Source organism: Monodelphis domestica, chromosome 1 (genome assembly GCF_027887165.1).
Source record: "Monodelphis domestica isolate mMonDom1 chromosome 1, mMonDom1.pri, whole genome shotgun sequence".
Taxonomy (NCBI): Eukaryota; Metazoa; Chordata; class Mammalia; order Didelphimorphia; family Didelphidae; genus Monodelphis; species Monodelphis domestica.
This window is the reverse complement of record NC_077227.1, coordinates 318,011,909-318,031,721: the sequence shown is the minus strand read 5'-3', so window position 1 is coordinate 318,031,721 and position 19,813 is coordinate 318,011,909. Positions and strand designations below refer to the sequence as shown.

The following is a 19,813-nucleotide window of genomic DNA, read 5'->3' as shown; positions in this document are numbered from 1 at the left end:
ATACACACACATATATGTATGGGAAGCAGCAACAGGGAAGGATTATTTTGGCTGCTTATCTCGTGGTAATGTTACAAATAGAGGGATTAAATATTAAAACTAAAAAAGTGACCCATTATTACTATTCAATTTAACTTTTCATTTTATTTTTTTCATTTTTAGCGCTGCCCATTAGGAAGTACAATATTAAAAGTAAAGTTGCTTGATATGGGTGAGCCAAGAGCTTTGCTGGCAACTGCTCTTTCTCCACCCAGCCTTGGTGATATTGAACGGACCATTCTTCTACTAAAAGAGGTAGGATTCTTTGTGTAATGTTCTTGACGGAGAAAGCTAAGATTTCACTTCTGCCCCCCCCCTTTTTTGGTCATTTTTGCTAATTTGCAAGGTGTAGGGAGAAACCTCAAGGTTGTTTTGATTTTCATTTCTTTTAATATTAAATTTGTGACTCTAACAAGGAAGAAGGGAGTTTGCTGAACACCTTGGTCTGCACTGTCCATCTACTTTCTACTTTTTCTCTGGGAAGCTCTGGAGCTTGTTGGTGTTTGCACTAGGTGTTTGATTTGTATAGTGTTTGGTGTACACAGAAGTTAACTCCTTTCCTACTGTTTGTTAAACAGACAAATGATGTCATACATACTATAATTTTCTACTCTTGGTGACCATTTTTGTTGTTGCCCGCCTTTCATAGTTTGTTTCTTCCATTCTTCTCTTCCTAAACTTATACAACTGAAGTATCAGTTATATAGGCAAATGTGGTTGTGTTTTCTTTTTTCTTTTCTTTTTTTTACAAACACCTGAAGTAAACAAATCAGAACTTTCAACCAAAGGTTAAAATTTTTTACATGTAATTATAAAATAAAATTTTAGAAATCTCCTAGTCACATCTTAGCATCAACATCATCTTCTTACCATTGGCAGTACAACATTATAGAAGTGATAGCCCCATCTTTTGCACCTATGGCTATAGCAGAGAGAAATTTTGGTAATTTGTTTCAAAATTGACTGAATAAATATGGATAAAGCATTTTGTTAAACTTTGGAAAATTTGCACCTAGCCACTTAAACTGGACCTCAGAATATATTTTCCCTAGAAACAAGTATATGATATCTAGGTTCTATAGTATCTAGGATAGCAGCATATTTCTGGTCCATTTTGAGTGAAATTGTTTAGGGTGGGAGGACAGCGCTGTCTTAGAACTTAACTACCATGTATGGCATTTATTTGCCTCATAATATCTTTCCATAGATTTTAGGACTATTTCTGCTGCACCATATAAAGTAATGTATCCCTACCTATATTGCTAATAATACCACTTTTTCTAAAGGTAGGAGCACTTGCTGTTAGCGGGCAAAGAGAAGAAGAAAATCCTCATGATGGTGAACTGACTTTCTTAGGACGAGTTTTGGCTCAGCTTCCCGTGGATCAGCAACTTGGTAAATTAATAGTACTTGGGCATGTCTTTGGATGTCTAGAAGAATGCCTTATTATAGGTAAGTATAAAAACAAAAAAAGGGATATAAATAGTTTGGGTATCACCATTATAAAGAAATTCATCTCTTTCTTTCTCCTTTGTTAGCTGCAGCCCTCTCATTGAAGAATTTTTTTGCAATGCCTTTCAGACAACATCTTGATGGCTATAGGTATTTAATACTCATATTTTTAGTGTCCTTTTACCTAAAGGATTTTCGAATGACACTTGTCTCTTTAATTCATAGGAATAAAATGAATTTTTCCGGCAACAGTAAGAGTGATTGTATTGCTCTTGTTGAAGCATTTAAAGTAAGTTCTTTAGTGGTAAAAATAATCTGTCAGTTTTATCTCTAAAAAGTTCTGATCTGAAAGCTTTTAGTAATGTGGATAAAGCTTCAGATTTCCCAGTGGGAGTTCATTCAGTGAGTACTTAACATAAATCTTACTTATTATACGTCATGGTAGTTGACCCAGTTTTCTCAAAGGCAATGCCAGTGGTGTGCAGGCTCTGGTAGATTTTAACATACAAAAGGGCTTCGGATTTGATCCTAGCAACAGGTCATGTCTACTATCTTGGGCCTAATCTAAATATGTAAAGTCTTGTCACCAATTGTTAGAGAATAAATTTTTTTGGTAACAAACATTCATTAAACTCACAAGATGCTAAAATTAATACAATATTTGTAAAGTAATTAATGAAAATAATAATTGAATTTTAATTTCATGAAGTACATGTTCTTATTTCACAATATCTTTGTTAACTGAAGAGCTATATATAACATTTTTACCTCATTAAACTGTGTATAGAATTTGTGCACAATACAATTGGCTAATGAATTGTTTGAATTTGTGGGAAATTTTTTAGACTTGGCAGGCCTGCAGACAAAGAGGAGAATTTCGGCATCCAAAGGTGAGTTGTTTTGTTGTATATTACTTTGAATGATGTAAGGGAATTCCAGAAGGTTTTCATCCTTCTTTAATCCATTAAATATGGAACATGATAGCACAAAAATCCTAAGATGTGAGCAACAGTCTAGGTGCTACGGGGTAGTTCTAAAGGTTCTGGCAACAACAGTTATGATAATGGCAATAATAGTAGCTTACATTTATGTAGACTTTATAGTTTTGTAAAACACTTAGCTCACATCAGTCTTGTGATAATAATAATCAATTATTATGTTATAGTCAATTAAAATATTTGCATCTTAATCATTGTATGAACATCCATAGTATATTTAGACTCTTGGAGAGTAAAAGTGAGGCTCAGAGTCACCCAGAGTCACAGCCAACCTGGGTGTTGTCCCTAACTTCAAATCCATTACACTCCTCTATGACAAACTTCCTCCCTTGGAAGTACTTAAAAGAAATATTTACTATTCTTTTTTTTTTAAACCCTTACCTTCTGTCTTGGAATCAATACTGTATATTGGTTCCAAGGCAGAAGAGTTGTAAGGGTAAGCAGTGGGGATTAAGTGACTTGCCCAGGGTCACACAGCTGGGAAGTGTCTGAGGTCAGATTTGAACCTAGGACCTCCCATCTCAAGGCCTGGCTCTCAATACACTGAGCTACCCAGCTGCCCCCTTACTATTCCTATTTTTGAGATGAAGAAACTGAATCTTAAAGCTGTACAGTAAAAATTAGAGTCAAGACTTAGGTCCTCAAACTCTGAATTCCAGCAGTCTTTCTATTATGCTATAAAATCAAAATCTAGCCAGCTTCATCTAAAATTATCCCAGATTCCTGTTGGCCGTGGTATATTTATTTTAGAATACTGCCTGAAATGAACCTTGTGGTTATGGTAAATATTTCAGGCCATAAAATATTGGTTAAAAGGGCAGGCAACTGATTTAGTTCTAACGTATCAGGAAATCTACATATTATCTTATGGTAGACACCTGCCATTAAATCAAAGAATCCATATTTTTTCCCCAAAATTTTAGACATTGTTTTTAACTCGTTCTCCATCATTAAGACCCTGAATGATGTGATGGATAGATTTCCTTAGAGTTAGAGAGACCATGATTCAAGACCTTCCTGACACATCCTGACAGTGTGAACCTAGGCCAGTCACTCTTCTGACTATATTAGTTGCACACTGATAGATGAGGTTGATAAGTTTCTTCTGGGAATTCTTAAAACACTGAAGTCAAAGATATAATAGAAAATTCTTTCACTATTTTTTTGGTATAATAAAAAAAACAATTTATTGTGCATGTGGAATCACATTTTATCTGTGCTTTCATGGAGAATTGTGTCATTAAGACAAACAGTGCTTTTTTTTAACCTGCAGATGGATTAATGACATTGGTCGGCATAACTGATATAAAAATAAATTTTCTGGATCAATTAAAAATAGATTAAATTAAATAAATTTAAATAATAAAAATAGATTAAAATAAATTGTAAAAGCAAAATTTTAATTATGGTACCTTTTTAAACTATTGCTGACATGCATTTCTGTAATTTTAAAGGATGAGCTTGACTGGGGACGATTAAATTATATTCAGATCAAGAGAATTAGAGAGGTAAGTATTTATCACAAATGTTGTGTCCTATTACATAGATTTTCATTCGTCAAACTTCAAATATTTTAGTACCCACGTTCAAGACATTGTAGAAGATTCACAGAAATATAGGTAATGATCTTTGAGCTCAAAATAGCTTATGATCTAGTTATTGATTAAAAAAAACTTTTGACTTAGTTAATAAGAGCACAGGAGTTTGTAGTCATGAAATATTAGAGCTGGTAGAGACCTTAGAATTTATTAAGTTCAACCCCTTCATGTTACAGATAAAAGATGAGGAAATGAGCATCCAGAGAAATGGAGCTACTGGCCCAAGATTGTTAGTTCAGAGTTTAATTGAGGCCTCCTGATTTCTCTGCCCTGCACTCAGTTCCAAGTGCAAAGCATGTGTGTATGTTCCCACAAGCATTTGCTGCCTATTAATTCTAAAAGGAATGATTGAAGAGCTGTTGGGAGCTTAATATCTGCAGACGACCAGGTGGTGCTCCATGGGCTCCTGAGCTATCCACCCACCCTTCATTGTGAGCTTCCATAAGAGTCTCTGTGTATGTGTGGAGAGGACTGGTTTGACCTCTTTTCTCTACCAAATCAGTCTCTTTTAATTCCTTCCTGGATTTCTGCTTCATGTCTCCTCCTTCCCAATTTGGACTCTAATGTAATGAGTAAGTTTAACTACATGGCATCCTCTAGTCTCATATTCCTTGTCTTGTCCCGTTGCAGCTCACAACCCTATATTACCTCCACCATTATCTGTCTTAATTTCTTTTTATGTGCTACCAAATGATATTGGATCAACTTACCATGCCAGTAATGTCCACTGCAGATTTATATCATTGACTCTGAATTGGGTCCTCGTGGTAACAAGGCAGTTCTTTTTTCATTCCATAATTAACTCAATTATAATCCCCATAACAACTGTTCTAAACTTTCTCATCTCTCTCCGGGCTTCCCACACTTTTCCCTTTTCCTCAGGAGAGGGCCTCAACTCTTATTTAAGTGTGAAAATAGAGACTATTTCCTGTGATCTCCCTCTTTTCCACCATTCTTCAAGACTTCCTGATAGCATCCCATATAGTTCTCCCTCCTTTATTCCAGCCTTTGATGAAGTGTTTTTAAAAAGTGCTCAGGAATTCTCCATTTTTAATCTTGCTCTTGACCCTACCATTCCTTCAAGTTGTTGTGTTATGTCTCCTCTCTTTTATTGTGATTCTCATTCTATTTACCCTCCTTATTTCCTCTACATCTTCTCTTACTCATTTCTCAACACCATGTAATCTGGCACCTGAATTTCTTTATATAAATGATACTATTCTTTCCAAAATTAGCAGTGATTTCTTTTGAAAATGTTTTATTATTATTTTCCTTTCTGAATTTTCTCTACTCCTCTACTTCTCCTATTCATTGAAAAGGCAAGAAAAACAAACCCATTCCAAATATGTAGTCATGCAGTACAAATTTCTGCATTAACCATTTCCTGCCTTGTCTCCCCCAACCATAAAAAAGGAGAAAAAGGAAAAATACTTTGATTTGCAGTCAGCTTTTTATCTATAGATGAGTAACATGTTTCCTTTCTTTTTTATTTAAATTTATTTATTTAGAATATTTTTCCATGGTTACATGATTCATGTTCTTTTACTCCCCTCTTCCTCCTTCCTGGAGCTGATAAGTAATTCCACTAGGTTATACATGAATCATTCTTCCAAACCTATTAACATGTTGTTCATATTTGTAGTAGAGTGATCTTTTCACACCAAAACCCCAATCATATCCCCATTAAACCATGCGATTGATCACATGTTTTTCTTAACAGTTCTATTCCCACTGAATGTACTTTCTCTAAATGTGGATAGGGTTCTTTCTCATAAGTCCCTCTGGATTGTCCTGGATCAATGCATTGCTGCTAGTAGAAAAAGTCTGTTACATTTGATTATGTATCGATTGATCTCTGTGTACAATGTTATCTTGATTCTTCTCCTTTCACTCTCCATCAATTTCTGGATTTTGTTCCATTTCACATGAAATTCCTTCAGTTCATTATTCCTTTTAGCACAATGGTACTTCATCACCATCAGGTACCACAGTTTGTTCAGCCATTCCCCAATTGAAGGGCATCCCCTCATTTTCCAATTTTTTGCTATCACAAAGAGCACGACTATAAATATTTTTGCACAAGTATTTTTCTTTATTATCTCTGGGGTATATTTCCTTTCTTAAAAGGCATTTCTGAGAATCTTTTTTTTAGTCCTTATCTGTCTTGGCCTCTCTGCTGTGTTTCATTCTGACCACTTCCCCATTCTGGATATTTTCTTCTCCTGGGTTTTAGTAGTTTTTTTTATTATTTTCATTCTTTTCCTATTTGTTTGGGCTCTCCTCAGACTACTTTGTTAGATAAATGACATAAGTATTTATTAGCATTTACTGTGTGCCAGGTACCATATTAAGCACTGAGGATACAGAAACAGAAGAGAAGGGAAAAGAAAGAGCTAGATTAGGATGTGAAATTTTGTCTAGTCTTATGATGTCATTTGATGTCAGTTACACCAAATATGATAATCAAGTTTATGCTCATTTACTAAGCAAGACCAGGTATCTGTGTGTATAATATTCTCCTGGTTCTGCTTCTTTTACTCTGCACCAATTCCTGGAGGTCATTCCAGTTCCCATGGAATTCCTCCAGTTTATTATTCCTTTAAGCACAATAGTATTCCATCACCAACATATACCATAGTTTGTTCAGCCATTCCCCAACTGAAGGGCATCCCCTCATTTTCCAATTTTTTGCCACCACAAAGAGCGCAGCTATGAATATTTTGGTACAAGTCTTCTTCCCTATAATCTCCCTGGGGTACAAACCCAGCAGTGTTATGGCTGGATCAAAGGGCAATTGCCTGGAATCAAATTAACCATAATTTACTATTAATATTAATAATTATAGTTGGTATTTGCATAGCACTTTCAGGTTCATAATATACTTCTTAAATAATCTCTCATTTGATCTTCACAACAATCCTGGGATTAAGTAGCTTCTATTATCATCCCCTTTTTATAGATGAAGAAATAGAAGCAGACAGAGGTTATGTTAAATCACATGCCCAGGGTCATACAATTAGTTAATGCCAAAGGCTGGATATGATCTTGGATCTTTCTGACTCCAGATCCAATACTCTGTCCATTATACCACCTCATTGGTGTTAAGTTCCATGTTCTGCTTTGTATACTTCAGGTATTGTTGTAAGCACTGGAGTATTTGTATTGAGGAAGCTACAAAGAGCCAAGCCCATTATTCCTAGTCTTGTAGAAGTTACATTCTAATGGAAGGAATGAGTATATGGTGTAAATATACATCAAATAAATATATAAAGAGATTACAAATAAATAAATACAAATAAATACAAATAAAAAAACACAAACATATCCACATATACACACACACACACACACACACACACACACACACACACACACACACACATATGTCTCTCTCACTCTGAGGTGTCAGGCAGAAGTAGCTTTTTCCTTGAACACTTTTTCAATGAAATAGTCTAAGCCGGCATTTTTATGTGTGTTTGGAGGATGTGAAAAGATAATTTTTATTTTAAAACAAGGTTTTCTGTCTATATTTTTATAATTTGTTAAAATTTTACTTGGAAAACCATAAATAGAAAAATCTAAGAAGAAAGAGCTCCCTCTAAATCAGATGTTACTTTTTTTGGGTTGTGGACCCCTTTTGAAAGTCTGGTGAAAACTTTTGAGCCTCTTCTCAGAATGTTTTTAAATGCATCCATTAAAAAAATTACAAAGGAAACTGATGATATTGAAATTTATCAAATTGTTTAAACACAAAACAAGTTCATAGACCCCAGGTTAACATCCTCTATCCTAAAAGAAACAACAGGATAGCATAGCTGGTGTTTGACCAATTGTGAATCCATTTCCACCTAATGTAGACCATATTACTGTCTTCTAGGTTAATAAATTTAAATTTATATAAATGAATTATGTTAACTTGGAAGATGTTATAGGAACATCAGTTAAGATGGAGAAACCCATTTCCCCATTTTACAGTCATCTAGTTCTATCATTTTAAAATTGTATTAATGAATTGCATTGAATTGAAAGATAGTAGAGGAATATCAATTAACACAGAAGAGGACATATGTACTGCACAGCAGGGGGGAAGATTACAGTGTAATGGTTAGAATGGGTGGTCATCAGAAATTGTAATTAAACCTTAAGTCACAAGACTGTTAATAGCTAAATTTATTAATAAGAAAAGAAAAATAAGAGAGAAATATAGAAAGGAGATGAAGAATTTCCTAGTTTAATAATCCAGAGCCTAACAACTCAGTGTCTGTCTCTGAATCTCAGCCTCAGAAAAATACCCACCCACCCCCAAGCTTTCTGCCCAGTCTTGTCTTATAAATCCTTACTAAACCCATTAGCTCTCTTATGTCACTCCCCAGGAACCAATCACAGTTCCTCAATTAGGCTGGCACCACCAAGGGGGGGAAAATTGACCCAAATTCAAAACAAATGGAAGGGAAGTCTAAATCTCTGATCAAATAAAAATACAAAATCCCTTCTCACAATCTTCCCTGTGTTTCTGTTGGGAGACAGGCATGTTGAAGTTTCCTCAATTGAGGGTCTTGGGAGATTAACATGCCTATTCTCCCCAATGAATCATTTCAAATAACTAATGTATATCTCATAAGAATTCTCCCACTAAAGGTGTGTAAAACATTGCCCTTTTCTAAAGGGAAATAACAGCAACCTGTTGGGAACAAGAGGGAAATAAAAAAGAAAGAAAACAAAAACAATAATTATTAGATGCATTGACCAAAAAAACAATTAGGGGGCAGTCCCCTTTGGCATAAGAATTTATATTCAGAATAAATGTGCTAAACCCCCTTCAGTTCAGTTAATTCTGGATCTCTTGATGCAGCCTGTGGTTTCTGCAGGCATCTCCTTGGCACCTTCTTCCAAAGATTCGTCTTCCTGATTCAAGGTGCTAATGAGTGTCTTCTCCTAAAATTCCTCCAAAAGATTTTAAAATTCTGGATTTTAGGACAACCATACAATTAAAACCATACAATAGTACATTGTATGTGCATGTTTTACCATATTTTATTTTATGTGTAATCTCTATATTTTTCATTCCCTGAGAATTCTTTCCTAAGCTTATTTTGTCTTAACTATAGTGACTTGTTAGAGATTTGCCTCAATGGATTTGCAGAAGTCAAATTTGGATAGGATATATATGCATGTATATTAGCATATATATGTCTATGTCATTCATTAGCATAAGATGCAAATCTAAAGATTTTTTTATTTGATGGGGGAACTTAAGCCTTTTTTTGTTGCAAGTGTATATCTTAAGGATTTCAATTCAGAGAATAGTATTCTTAAACATAACCTTGTTCTTTCAGGTAGCTGAGTTATATGAAGAACTGAAAAATCGAATCACCCAGTTCAACATGTGTGTTGATACTCAGAGACCTGTGATGGACCATGAATATGTCTATAAACAGCGATTCATCCTGCAGGTATCCTGAAACAGCTGAACATCCCATTTTTTTCTCCTCCTCAAGATGTTGTGAGGCTCAAACGAGATAATAGTTGTAAAACATTTTGCAAACATTAAAGCAGTATGTAATTGTTACTTCTTGTTATTGTTCTTAGCTACATTTACCAGACCTCTGGTCCTTAGCCTTCTACAATGCTGCTACTTATTTGAAGCAATGTTTATATGGTTGTGCTAGTAAATATTTAACCAACGAGGAGAGATCTCTATATGCACAGACTTATAAGTTTCATCTGCATGAATAGTTAAGTCTAGATAATCAAAAACTCAAACTCTGATTTGTTGTGATTGCTGATTTCTGAAGTATAAAATAGTCTAGGACTTTGTTCCAGCACTCTCCCACTTTTTTCCTTATTGTGATATATGTTACAAGACCTGCTCATATCTTTTCCTGCCTTTTAGCTATGACAATAAAAGAGACTAAAAGTGGAAAACTTTTGGAGAGGGCTGCGAGTCAGGAAGAACTAATCAACAACCAAGTCAGCACATTGTGCTAAGTTTTGGAATACAAAATAGGCAAAAACAGCCTTGCTTTCAAAGAACATACATTATAATAGGGAGATTAACTTTTGTTACTCATATATTCCATGAGTGTGGTTGAATGATTAATTTGAGGGCCATTTCTATTGGGCAATTTTATCTGCCTGCCTGTCCATCTCCCTGTCAAATTCTTTTTTTTTTAAGTATTTTTATAACGAATTAAGGAGACATTGTGCTTAGTATCTACTTGAACAATAAATATTCCTGCTGTCTATAAAAACACTGAAATTCAGGGGGTAGGAATGGAAAGGATATTAGGCACCAGAGTGTAAAGGAGGCTTGACCACAAGGGATCCTTGGAAATGTGTCATTACTGGTATGTATATTCTAATAGAATAATGTAGTTTCTTTCTCTTTAGGATGTTTGGGGAGTATACTTTGACATCTTTTAAAAATTTGGAATCAAGGGGTGGCTATATAGGAATTGGGCACATTATAAAAAGTGCATTTGCTAGTTAAACAAAACTTAGGGTTTAGGGAAAGCCCTGAATGAGAATTATATAATTTTAAATTAGATAGAAATATCTTAAAGGTGGCAATCTTTTGAAAGTACTTCTTAGAAATGAATGGTGGAGGAAGCTTTATTCTTGTGCATAGTCTATTTTAGAAAAAGAGAAGGTCTCTTCTTGATAGCATTTATTGATCTAAGGTGGAGAGAAAGGCAATATGGGTAACTCTAGTTATAAAGTTGTCCAAACTATTTGCTATTGTTATCTCGTTTCCTAAAACTAATGTCCTAAGCAATAGGGGAAAAAAGATACATAGTTGATATTATATTCTATTACAACTCACTTTGACAATCCATCTCAGTCTTAAAAGCAAAGATGTTAATCACCTTAAATTATGAAATATGAAACTTTGGTTTGGTGATAAACATTCTAAACTCAATATTTGTAAAATTCAAGGAATAGATTAGTAAATTCTAGTTAACTGTAATTATGTTTCTTCTTTTTAACAAAAGGAAATCAATTTTATTTTAGGTTGTGTTGGCTGGTGCTTTCTACCCAAATTACTTTACTTTTGGACAACCTGATGAAGAAATGGCAATAAGGGAGCTTGCTGGCAAAGATCCCAAAACAACTGTAGTGGTATGTTAATATCAAAAGTACCCTTTATTATACAATTTGTCTTCTAAAATGGATCTTTTCTATTCAAGAAAAACTTTATTGTAAAGCTACTAGTGTAGAGTATTGATATACTTTCTCAAATATCTAGGTATGATTCTTGGCTTTATGATAAATGAGAAGAGAGTCAGTGTTTTGGAGCTTATTTATCTATTTCATATTTGCTGGCTTGGACCCCAGCATCATCCCTTTTGTACATATTCTGGCTAGAAAAAGGCATTAAAAATTATGTTTGGAGAGGCAAATCAAAAATTAATTGGAAATTAAATAATAGGATTCTTCAAAATAAGTTAAAGAACAAATCATAAAAACAATTAATAATTTCTGTGAAGAGAATGACAATGATGAGACATCCTACCAAAATCTATGGGATGCACCAAAGCAGTACTCAGGAAGAAATTTATATTAACAAAGTAGAAAGGGCAAAGATCAATAAATTGTGCATGCAAATTAAAAAGCTAGAAAGTAAACAAATTAAAAATCCCCAGATGAAGACTAAATTAGAGATCATAAAAATCAAAGGAGAAATTAATGAACTCAAAAGTAAAAGAACCATTGAATTAATAAATAAGACAAGAAGCTGGCACTTTGAAAAAACAAATAAAATAAAGAACGTTCTGGTCAATCTAATAAAAAAGAAGGAAAGAAGAAAATGAAATTAATACTGTCTTGATGAAAAGGGAGACCTCACCTCCAATGAAGAGGAAATTAAGGCAATCATTAAAAAAAACTATTCTGCCCAATTACATGGCAATCTAGGTGATAGGGATGACTATTTACAAAAATATAAATTGCCTAGATTAACAGAAGAAGAAATAGAATACTTAAATAATCCAATATCAGAAAAAGAAATTGAACAATCCATTAAAGAACCCCCTGAGGAAAAACTCCCCAGGACCAGATGGATTCACAAGTGAATTCTATCAAACATTCAAAGAACAATTAATCACAATACTATACAAACTATTTGACATAAGCAAAGAAGGAGTTCTACCAAATTCCTTTTATGACACAAATATGGTACTGACTCCAAAGCCAGGCAGGTCAAAAACAGAGAAAGAAAACTACAGACCAATCTCCTTAATGAATATTGATGCAAAAATCTTAAATAGAATACTAGCAAAAAGACTTGCAAGTGATCACTAGGGTCATTCATTATGATCAGGTGGGATTTATACCAGGAATGAAAGGATAGTTCAATATTAGGAAAACCATTCACATAATTGACCATATCAACAAGCAAACCAACAAAAATCACATAATTATCTCAATAGATGCAGAAAAAGCCTTTGACAAAATACAACACTCATTTCTATTGAAAACACTAGAAAGTATAGAAATAGAAGGGCCTTTCCTAAAAATAATAAACAGTATATATCTAAAACCATCAGCCAGCATCATCTACAATGGGGATAAACTAGATGCCTTCCCAATAAAATCACAAGGATAGAATGCCCATTATCACCTCTATTATTTAACATTGTACTAGAAACACTAGCAGTAGCAATTAGAGAAGAAAAAGAAATTGAAGGTATTAAAATAGGCAATGAAGAGACCAAGCTATCACTCTTTGAGGATGATATGATGGTCTACTTAGAGAAAACTAGAGAATCAACTAAAAAGCTAGTGGAAGTAATCAACAACTTTAGCAAAGTTGCAGGATACAAAATACACCCATGTAGGTCATCACCATTTCTATATATCTCCAACACATCTCAGCAGCAAGAATTAGAAAGAGAAATTCCATTTAAAATCACCCTAGACAATATAAAATACTTAGGAATCTATCTGCCAAGACACACAGGAAGTATATGAACACAACTACAAAACACTTTCCACACAATTAAAACTAGATCTAAACAATTGGAAAAACATTAAATGCTCATGGGTAGGATGAGCTAACATAATAAAACTGACAATCCTACCCAAACTTATTTACTTATTTATTGACATACCCATCGAAATACCAAAAAACGTTTTTACTGAATTAGAAAAACATAGCAAAGATCATTTGGAAGAACAAAAGATGAAGGATATCCAGGGAAATCATGAAAAAAAAAATACGGAGGAAGAGGACCTAGCAGTACTAGATCTCAAACTATACTATAAAGCAGGGGTCATCAAAACAGTATAGTACTGGCTATAAAAGAGAGAGGATGATCAGTGGAATAGACTTGGGGTAAGTGACTTCAGCAAGACAGTCTATGATAAACCCAAAGATCCCAGATTTTGGGACAAAAATCCACTATTTGATAAAAAAAAAAATTGCTGGGGAAATTGGAAGATAGTATGGGAGAGATTGAGGTTGAATCAACATCTCATGCCCTACACCAATATAAACTCAGAATAATGGATGAATGGCTTGAATATAAAGAAGGAAACTATAAGTAAATTAGGTGAACACAGAATAGTATACATGTCAGATCTTTGGGAAAGGAAAGATTTTAAAACCAACCAAAAGTTAGAAAAAAATCACAAAATGTAAAATAAATAATTTTGATTACATTAAATTAAAAAGGTTTTGTACAAACAAAAACCAATGTAACAAAAATTAGAAGGGAAGCAACAAATTGGAAAACAATCCTCATAACAAAAACCTCTGACAAAGGTCTAATTACTCAAATTTCTAAAGAGCTAAATCAATTGTACAAAAAAATCAAGCGATTCTCTAATTGAGAAGTGGGCAAGGGACATGAATAAGCAGTTTTCAGATAAAGAAATCAAACCTATTAATAAGCACATGAAAAAGTGTTCTAAATATCTTATAATCAGAGAAATGCAAATCAAAACAACTCTTGAAGTATCACCTCACACCTAGCAGATTGGCTAACATGACAGCAAAGGAAAGTAATGAAAGTTGGAGGGGATATGGCAAAATTGGGACACTAATGCATTGCTGGTGGAGCTGTGAATTGATCTACCCATTCTGGTAGGCAATTTGGAATTATCCCCAAAGAGTGCTAAAAGACTGTTTGCCTTTTGATCCAGACATAGCACTGCTGGGTTTATATCTCAAAGAGATAAGAAAAAAGATTTGTACAGGAATATTTATAGCTGCACATTTTGTGGTGGCAAAAAAATTGGAAAATGAGGGGATGCCCTTCAATTGGGGAATGGCTGAACAAATTGTGGTATATTTTGGTAATGGAATACTATTGTGTTAAAAGGAATAATAAAGTGGAGGAATTCCATGTGAAATGGAACGATTGTACAGAAGAGAATGATACACTGTGGTACAATTGAATGTAATGGAATTCTCTAGTAGTAGCAATGCAATGATCCAGAACAATTCAGAGGGATTTATGAGAAAGAATACTATCCACATTCAGTGGAAAAACTGTGGGAAGAGAAACACAGAAGAAAAACAGCTGCTTGATCACATGGTTTGATGGGGATATAGACTCTAAATGATCACCCTAGTGGAAACGCCAACAACATGGAAATGGGTTCTGATCAAGGACAAATGTAATACCAAGTGGAATTGCGCATCAGCTATGGGAGGGGTGAGGGAGGGGAGGGAAAGAACATGACTCTTGTAACCAAGGAAAACTATTCTAAATTGACTAAATTTAATAAGAAAAGAAAAGAAAACACCAGAAAGTATGGGAATAGGAGGGCGTTTCCTAAAAATAATAAACAGTATATATCTAAAACCATCAGCAAACATCATCTGCAATGGGAATAAATTAGAAGCATTCCCAATACGATCAGGAATGAAAAAAGGATACTCATTATCACCTCTGTTATTTAACATTGTACTAGAAACACTAGCAGTAGCCATTAGAGAAGAAAAAGAAATTGAAGGTATCAAAATAGACAATGAGAAGACTAAGCTATCACTCTTTGCAGATGATATGATAGTCTAACTAAAGAATCAACTAAAAAGCTAGTGGAAATAATCAACAACTTTAGCAAAGTTTAGCAGGATACAAAATAACCCCACATAAATCATCAGCATTTCTATATATTTCCAACACAACTCAGCAGCACAAGTTAGAGAAATTCCCTTTAAAATCACCCTAAACAATATAAAATACCTAGGAATCTATTTGCCAAGACAGACACAGGACCTACATGAACACAACTACAAAACACTTTTCACACAATTAAAACTAGGTATAAACAACTGGAAAAACTTCAATTGCTTATGGGTAGGATGAGCTAACATAATAAGAATAACAGTCCTACCCAAATTAATTTACTTATTTAGTTCCATACCTATCAAACTACCAAGAAATTTTTTTTAAGAATTAGAAAAGAACTATAACAGAGTTCATTTGGAAGATCAAAAGATCAAGAATATCAAGGGAAGTAACGAAAAAAAAATGTGACGGAAGGTGTCGTACTATATCTCAAACTATACTATAAAGCAGTGGTCATCCAAACCATATGGTACTGGCTAAGAGACAGAAGGGAGGATCAATGGAATAGACTTAGGGTAAGTGACCTCAGCAAGACACTCTATGATAGATCCAAAGGTCCCAGCTTTTAGGACAAAAACCCATTATTTGACAAAAACTGCTGGGGAAATTAGAAAACAGTATGGGAGATATTAGGTTTAGATCAACATCTCCCACCCTCCTCCAAGTTCAATTCAGAATGGGTGAATGATGAATATAAAGAAGGAAACTATGAGTAAGTTAGGTGAGCACAGAATAATAATACTTGTCAAATCTTTGGGAAAGGAAAAATTTTAAGACCAAGCAAGAGTTAGAAAAAATTACAAAATGTAAAATCAATAATTTTGATTACATTAAATTAAAAGGTTTTTTGTAGAAACAAACCAATGTAACCAAAATTAGGAGGGAAGCAACAAATTGAGAAAAATCTTTATAACAAAAAACTCTGACAAAGGTCCAATTACTCAGATATATAAGGTGCTAAATCAAATGTACAAAAAAATCAAGCGATTCCCTAATTGAGAAGTGAGCAAGGGATATGAATAAGCAATTTTCAGATAAAGAAATCAAAACTATCAACAAACACATGGAAAAGTGTTCTAAATCTCTTACAATTAGAGAAATGCAAATCAAAACAACTCTGAGGTACTATGTCACAGCTAGCAAATTAGCTAGCATGACAGCAAAGGAAAGTAATAAATGTTGTAGGGGATGTGGCAAAATTGAGATTAATGCATTGCTGGTGGAGTTGTAAATTGATCCAAACATTCTGGATAGCAATTTGGAACTATGCCCAAGGGCTTTAAAAAACTTTCTACCCTTTAATCCAGTGCTGGGTTTATACCCAAAGATATAAGAGGAGGAAAAGACATGTACAAAAATATTTACATCCTCGCTCTTTGTCGTGGCAAAAAATTGGAAAATGAGGGGATGCCCTTCAATTGGGAAATAGCTGAACAAATTGTGGTATCTGTTGGTGATGGAATACTATTGTGTTAAAAGGAATAATGAACTGGAGGAATTATATGTAAACTCGAACGATCTCCAGTAATTGATGCAGAGTGAAAGGAGCAGAACCAGGAGAACATTATACACAGAGACAGATACACTGTAGCACAATCGAATGTAATGGACTTCCCTATTAGCAGCAATGCAATGATCCAAGACATTTCTGCGGGACTTATGAGAAGGGATGTTATCCACATCCAGAGAAAGAACTGAGGGAGTGGAAACACAGAAGAAAAACAATTGTTTGATCAAATGGCCCAATGGGGATATGTTTGGGGATGTAGACTCTAAATGATCACCCTAGTACAATTATCAGTAAAATGGAAATAGTTCTTGATCAATGATACATGTCAAACCCAGTGGAATAGCTCATCAGCTATAGGGGATGTAGAGGGAAAGAAGATGAATCATGTTAACTATGGGAAAATATTCTAAATTTAATTAAATTTTTCAATTTAAAAAATGAAGGACAAAAAATAAAATATGATGAAAGTTAAATGAACTGAAATTATTGAACTTGGACAAAAGAAACCTTTGAGGCATTTGAATAGTAGTCTTCATTTATATGACAGCTTATTATTTAGAAAATAGTAACAGAGACAAGTAGCTCAGTGGATTGAGAACTAGGCCACAAGATGGGAGATCGTGAGTTCAAATGTGCCATTGGACACTTCCTACTATGTGACCTTGACAAGTCACTTAACCCGCATTGCCAGCCCTTGCCTCTCTTCTGCCTTGGCACCAATACTTATCCATTCTAAGACAGAAAGTAAGAATTTAGAAAATAGTAAACAGTTTTTTATTGCAGACATAACCATGTTAAGTCAAAAAATTCTTTCATTTTATCAATCTAACTAAAAATAGTTTTCTGATTAAGAGTTGTTCAAAAGAGTAGATTACTTAGTGATGGAAGTTGTATAATATTGCTCTTTGGATTATTTTGAAATATTTATTATTTTGAACTGTTTATATGCATTAGTGTAAATATGAAGATAATAAGAAATCTAGGCTAGAAATGTCATCTAGACACATTAATGTCAATAACTAAAATAACAATACTACATTTATTTAGTGAAAAAAGGTTTAAAATTTATAATACTATTTTACCAAAGATTTAAAGTGATCCATTAAGCAATGTCAAAAGTGCATTACAGTGTCTTATATACATTTTCTCTTCTAATTTAAGTACTATAAATTCAAAGATAATTTTTTTTTTACTTCTTCAAAGTCAGAAATTCCACTAATCATCCTTAATTGTAAATGTAACTTAAGAAATGTAGTTTTGCTTACCTGAATTATTTCAAAGCTGTTTTTAAATATTTGATTTGCAATTTGAAACTTTTGAAATTTGAAATTTGAAACTACTATTCCACTAAATAAACTTGAACCCAAATTCTAAGTATCAGTTTGAAGCCAGAAGAATGGTAAGGGATAGATATCAAGGTTTAGTGTTCCCACAGGGTCACTTGTCACCCAGTGTCACACAGTCTGAGGCCACATTTGAACCCAATTCCATCCCAAATCCAACACCACTTGCCCCTTCTTAATTTATTTTTTAAGTTCTTTAAATATTTAGTATCATGTTCTTTGCACGTAATAGTCCTTTAATAAATGTTCATCAATTATTGAATGGAGAATTCTGCTTGGTAATTTTAAAAGGAAGTTGTCATTTGTTTTTAATAGCTGAAGCACATTCCTCCCTATGGATTTATTTACTACAAACAACTTCAGTCTCTCTTCAGGCAGTGTGGTCAAGTAAAATCCATTGTATTTGATGGTACGAAGTAAGTAGCATTTTATTTTTGTCATTCACAATTATATATGACTTATATTTTGCCATTCGTAGTTATACATGAATATTGTATTATATAGGAAAACATAAAAGGTTCACTGATACTATCATATAATGGTGGGAGAAGGGAGAGTATATACCTCTATGCATTAGCCTTACATAGAATTATTTATATTTATACTAGTGAACATGGTTTTGGATTTTTTTTTAATAAACCGTCATTCCTTTTACTAGAAATCTAGCAACTACATATGTTTTCTCTCACAATCTTGGATAATCCAACCATCTCTTGTGCAGTTTAATATGTGGCTTTTTAAATGAGTGACAAAAACCACTACAATAATTCAATAATTTCTGTTTGCTGCTAGTGATAGATAACAAACATCTATTAATTAAATTTTACATGCCAAGCTCTTGGATGAGTAAGCACTAGGAATACAAATACAAGTAGAAAGAAAGACAGTCCCAGATATCAAGGAGTTTATATTCTGAAAATGAAAGACAATGCGTAAAAGGAAGCTGAAAAGAAGGGTAGAGAGGTCACATCCTTAGTGCATCCCCTGCTCCAGTGGGAAGCTTTGGAATGAAGAACTTGATGAGGAAGAATGATCAATAATAGATTCTGTAGACTTTAATCTAGAATCTAGATTGTGTCAGTACAAGGTACAAGTACTGCCTTAAGGAGCGACTCAGACTTAGTTTCCGTTTCTAAGAGGTTTGTTGCTTCTTTGGCAGAATAGTGTCATATGTATGTTTTGAATATCTGAGAAGGAAAGGTAATTTTAGTCTCATTTTATTGGTGAGTTTTAATTCCTGACACCAGTATAGCAATTAGAGTTTACAAAATGGGAGTCACCATTGTTAGAAAGATCATTGGGCTGGCACTTAGAAGAACTGAATTCAAGTCATATTTTTACCACTTATATGCTGCATGACCTTGGGCAAGTCTTTTTACTTCCCTGGGTCTTAGTTTTCATAACTGTAAAATGAAGGTGTTGGACTAGGTGATTGCTATAATCCCTTTATCTCAAAGATGATCACAAAATCTCAGAATTGGAAGAAACCTCAAAAACCATCTAGTCCAGCTTCTACCTGAACAAGATTCTTTTCTACAGCTTACCCAACTAGTAATCATCTAATCATTTAGCCTGAAGACCAGAGCAAAGAATGTATTGCTTTTTGAGCAAATCCATTCTCCTTTTGTAGCTTGTTAGCAATCCTTTTCTTAAATTAAACCTAATCTTTACAACTTCAATTTATTGTTTTCTGTGATCAAGGGAAACAAATCTACATAACCCTTACATAGATATAGTAGTATAGTGGATAGAGATCCCATTTGGAGTCAGAAAGATCTGAGTTCAAATTTTACCT

General features: G+C 33.9%; 1 protein-coding gene across 1 annotated transcript in view; it reads left to right on the top strand.

Annotated features, from left to right (window-relative positions):
- The window catches only part of TDRD9 (tudor domain containing 9), a 236,276-nt gene that overhangs the window by 174,819 nt on the left and 41,644 nt on the right, over window positions 1-19,813 (top strand). Inside the window, exons 15-23 of the mRNA XM_007473479.3 lie at window positions 163-294; window positions 1,326-1,491; window positions 1,578-1,641; window positions 1,717-1,780; window positions 2,337-2,381; window positions 3,944-3,997; window positions 9,424-9,540; window positions 11,099-11,206; window positions 18,334-18,434. Of these exons, the coding sequence (XP_007473541.2) occupies window positions 163-294; window positions 1,326-1,491; window positions 1,578-1,641; window positions 1,717-1,780; window positions 2,337-2,381; window positions 3,944-3,997; window positions 9,424-9,540; window positions 11,099-11,206; window positions 18,334-18,434 (851 nt within the window). The remainder of the gene's footprint in view (window positions 1-162; window positions 295-1,325; window positions 1,492-1,577; window positions 1,642-1,716; window positions 1,781-2,336; window positions 2,382-3,943; window positions 3,998-9,423; window positions 9,541-11,098; window positions 11,207-18,333; window positions 18,435-19,813) is intronic.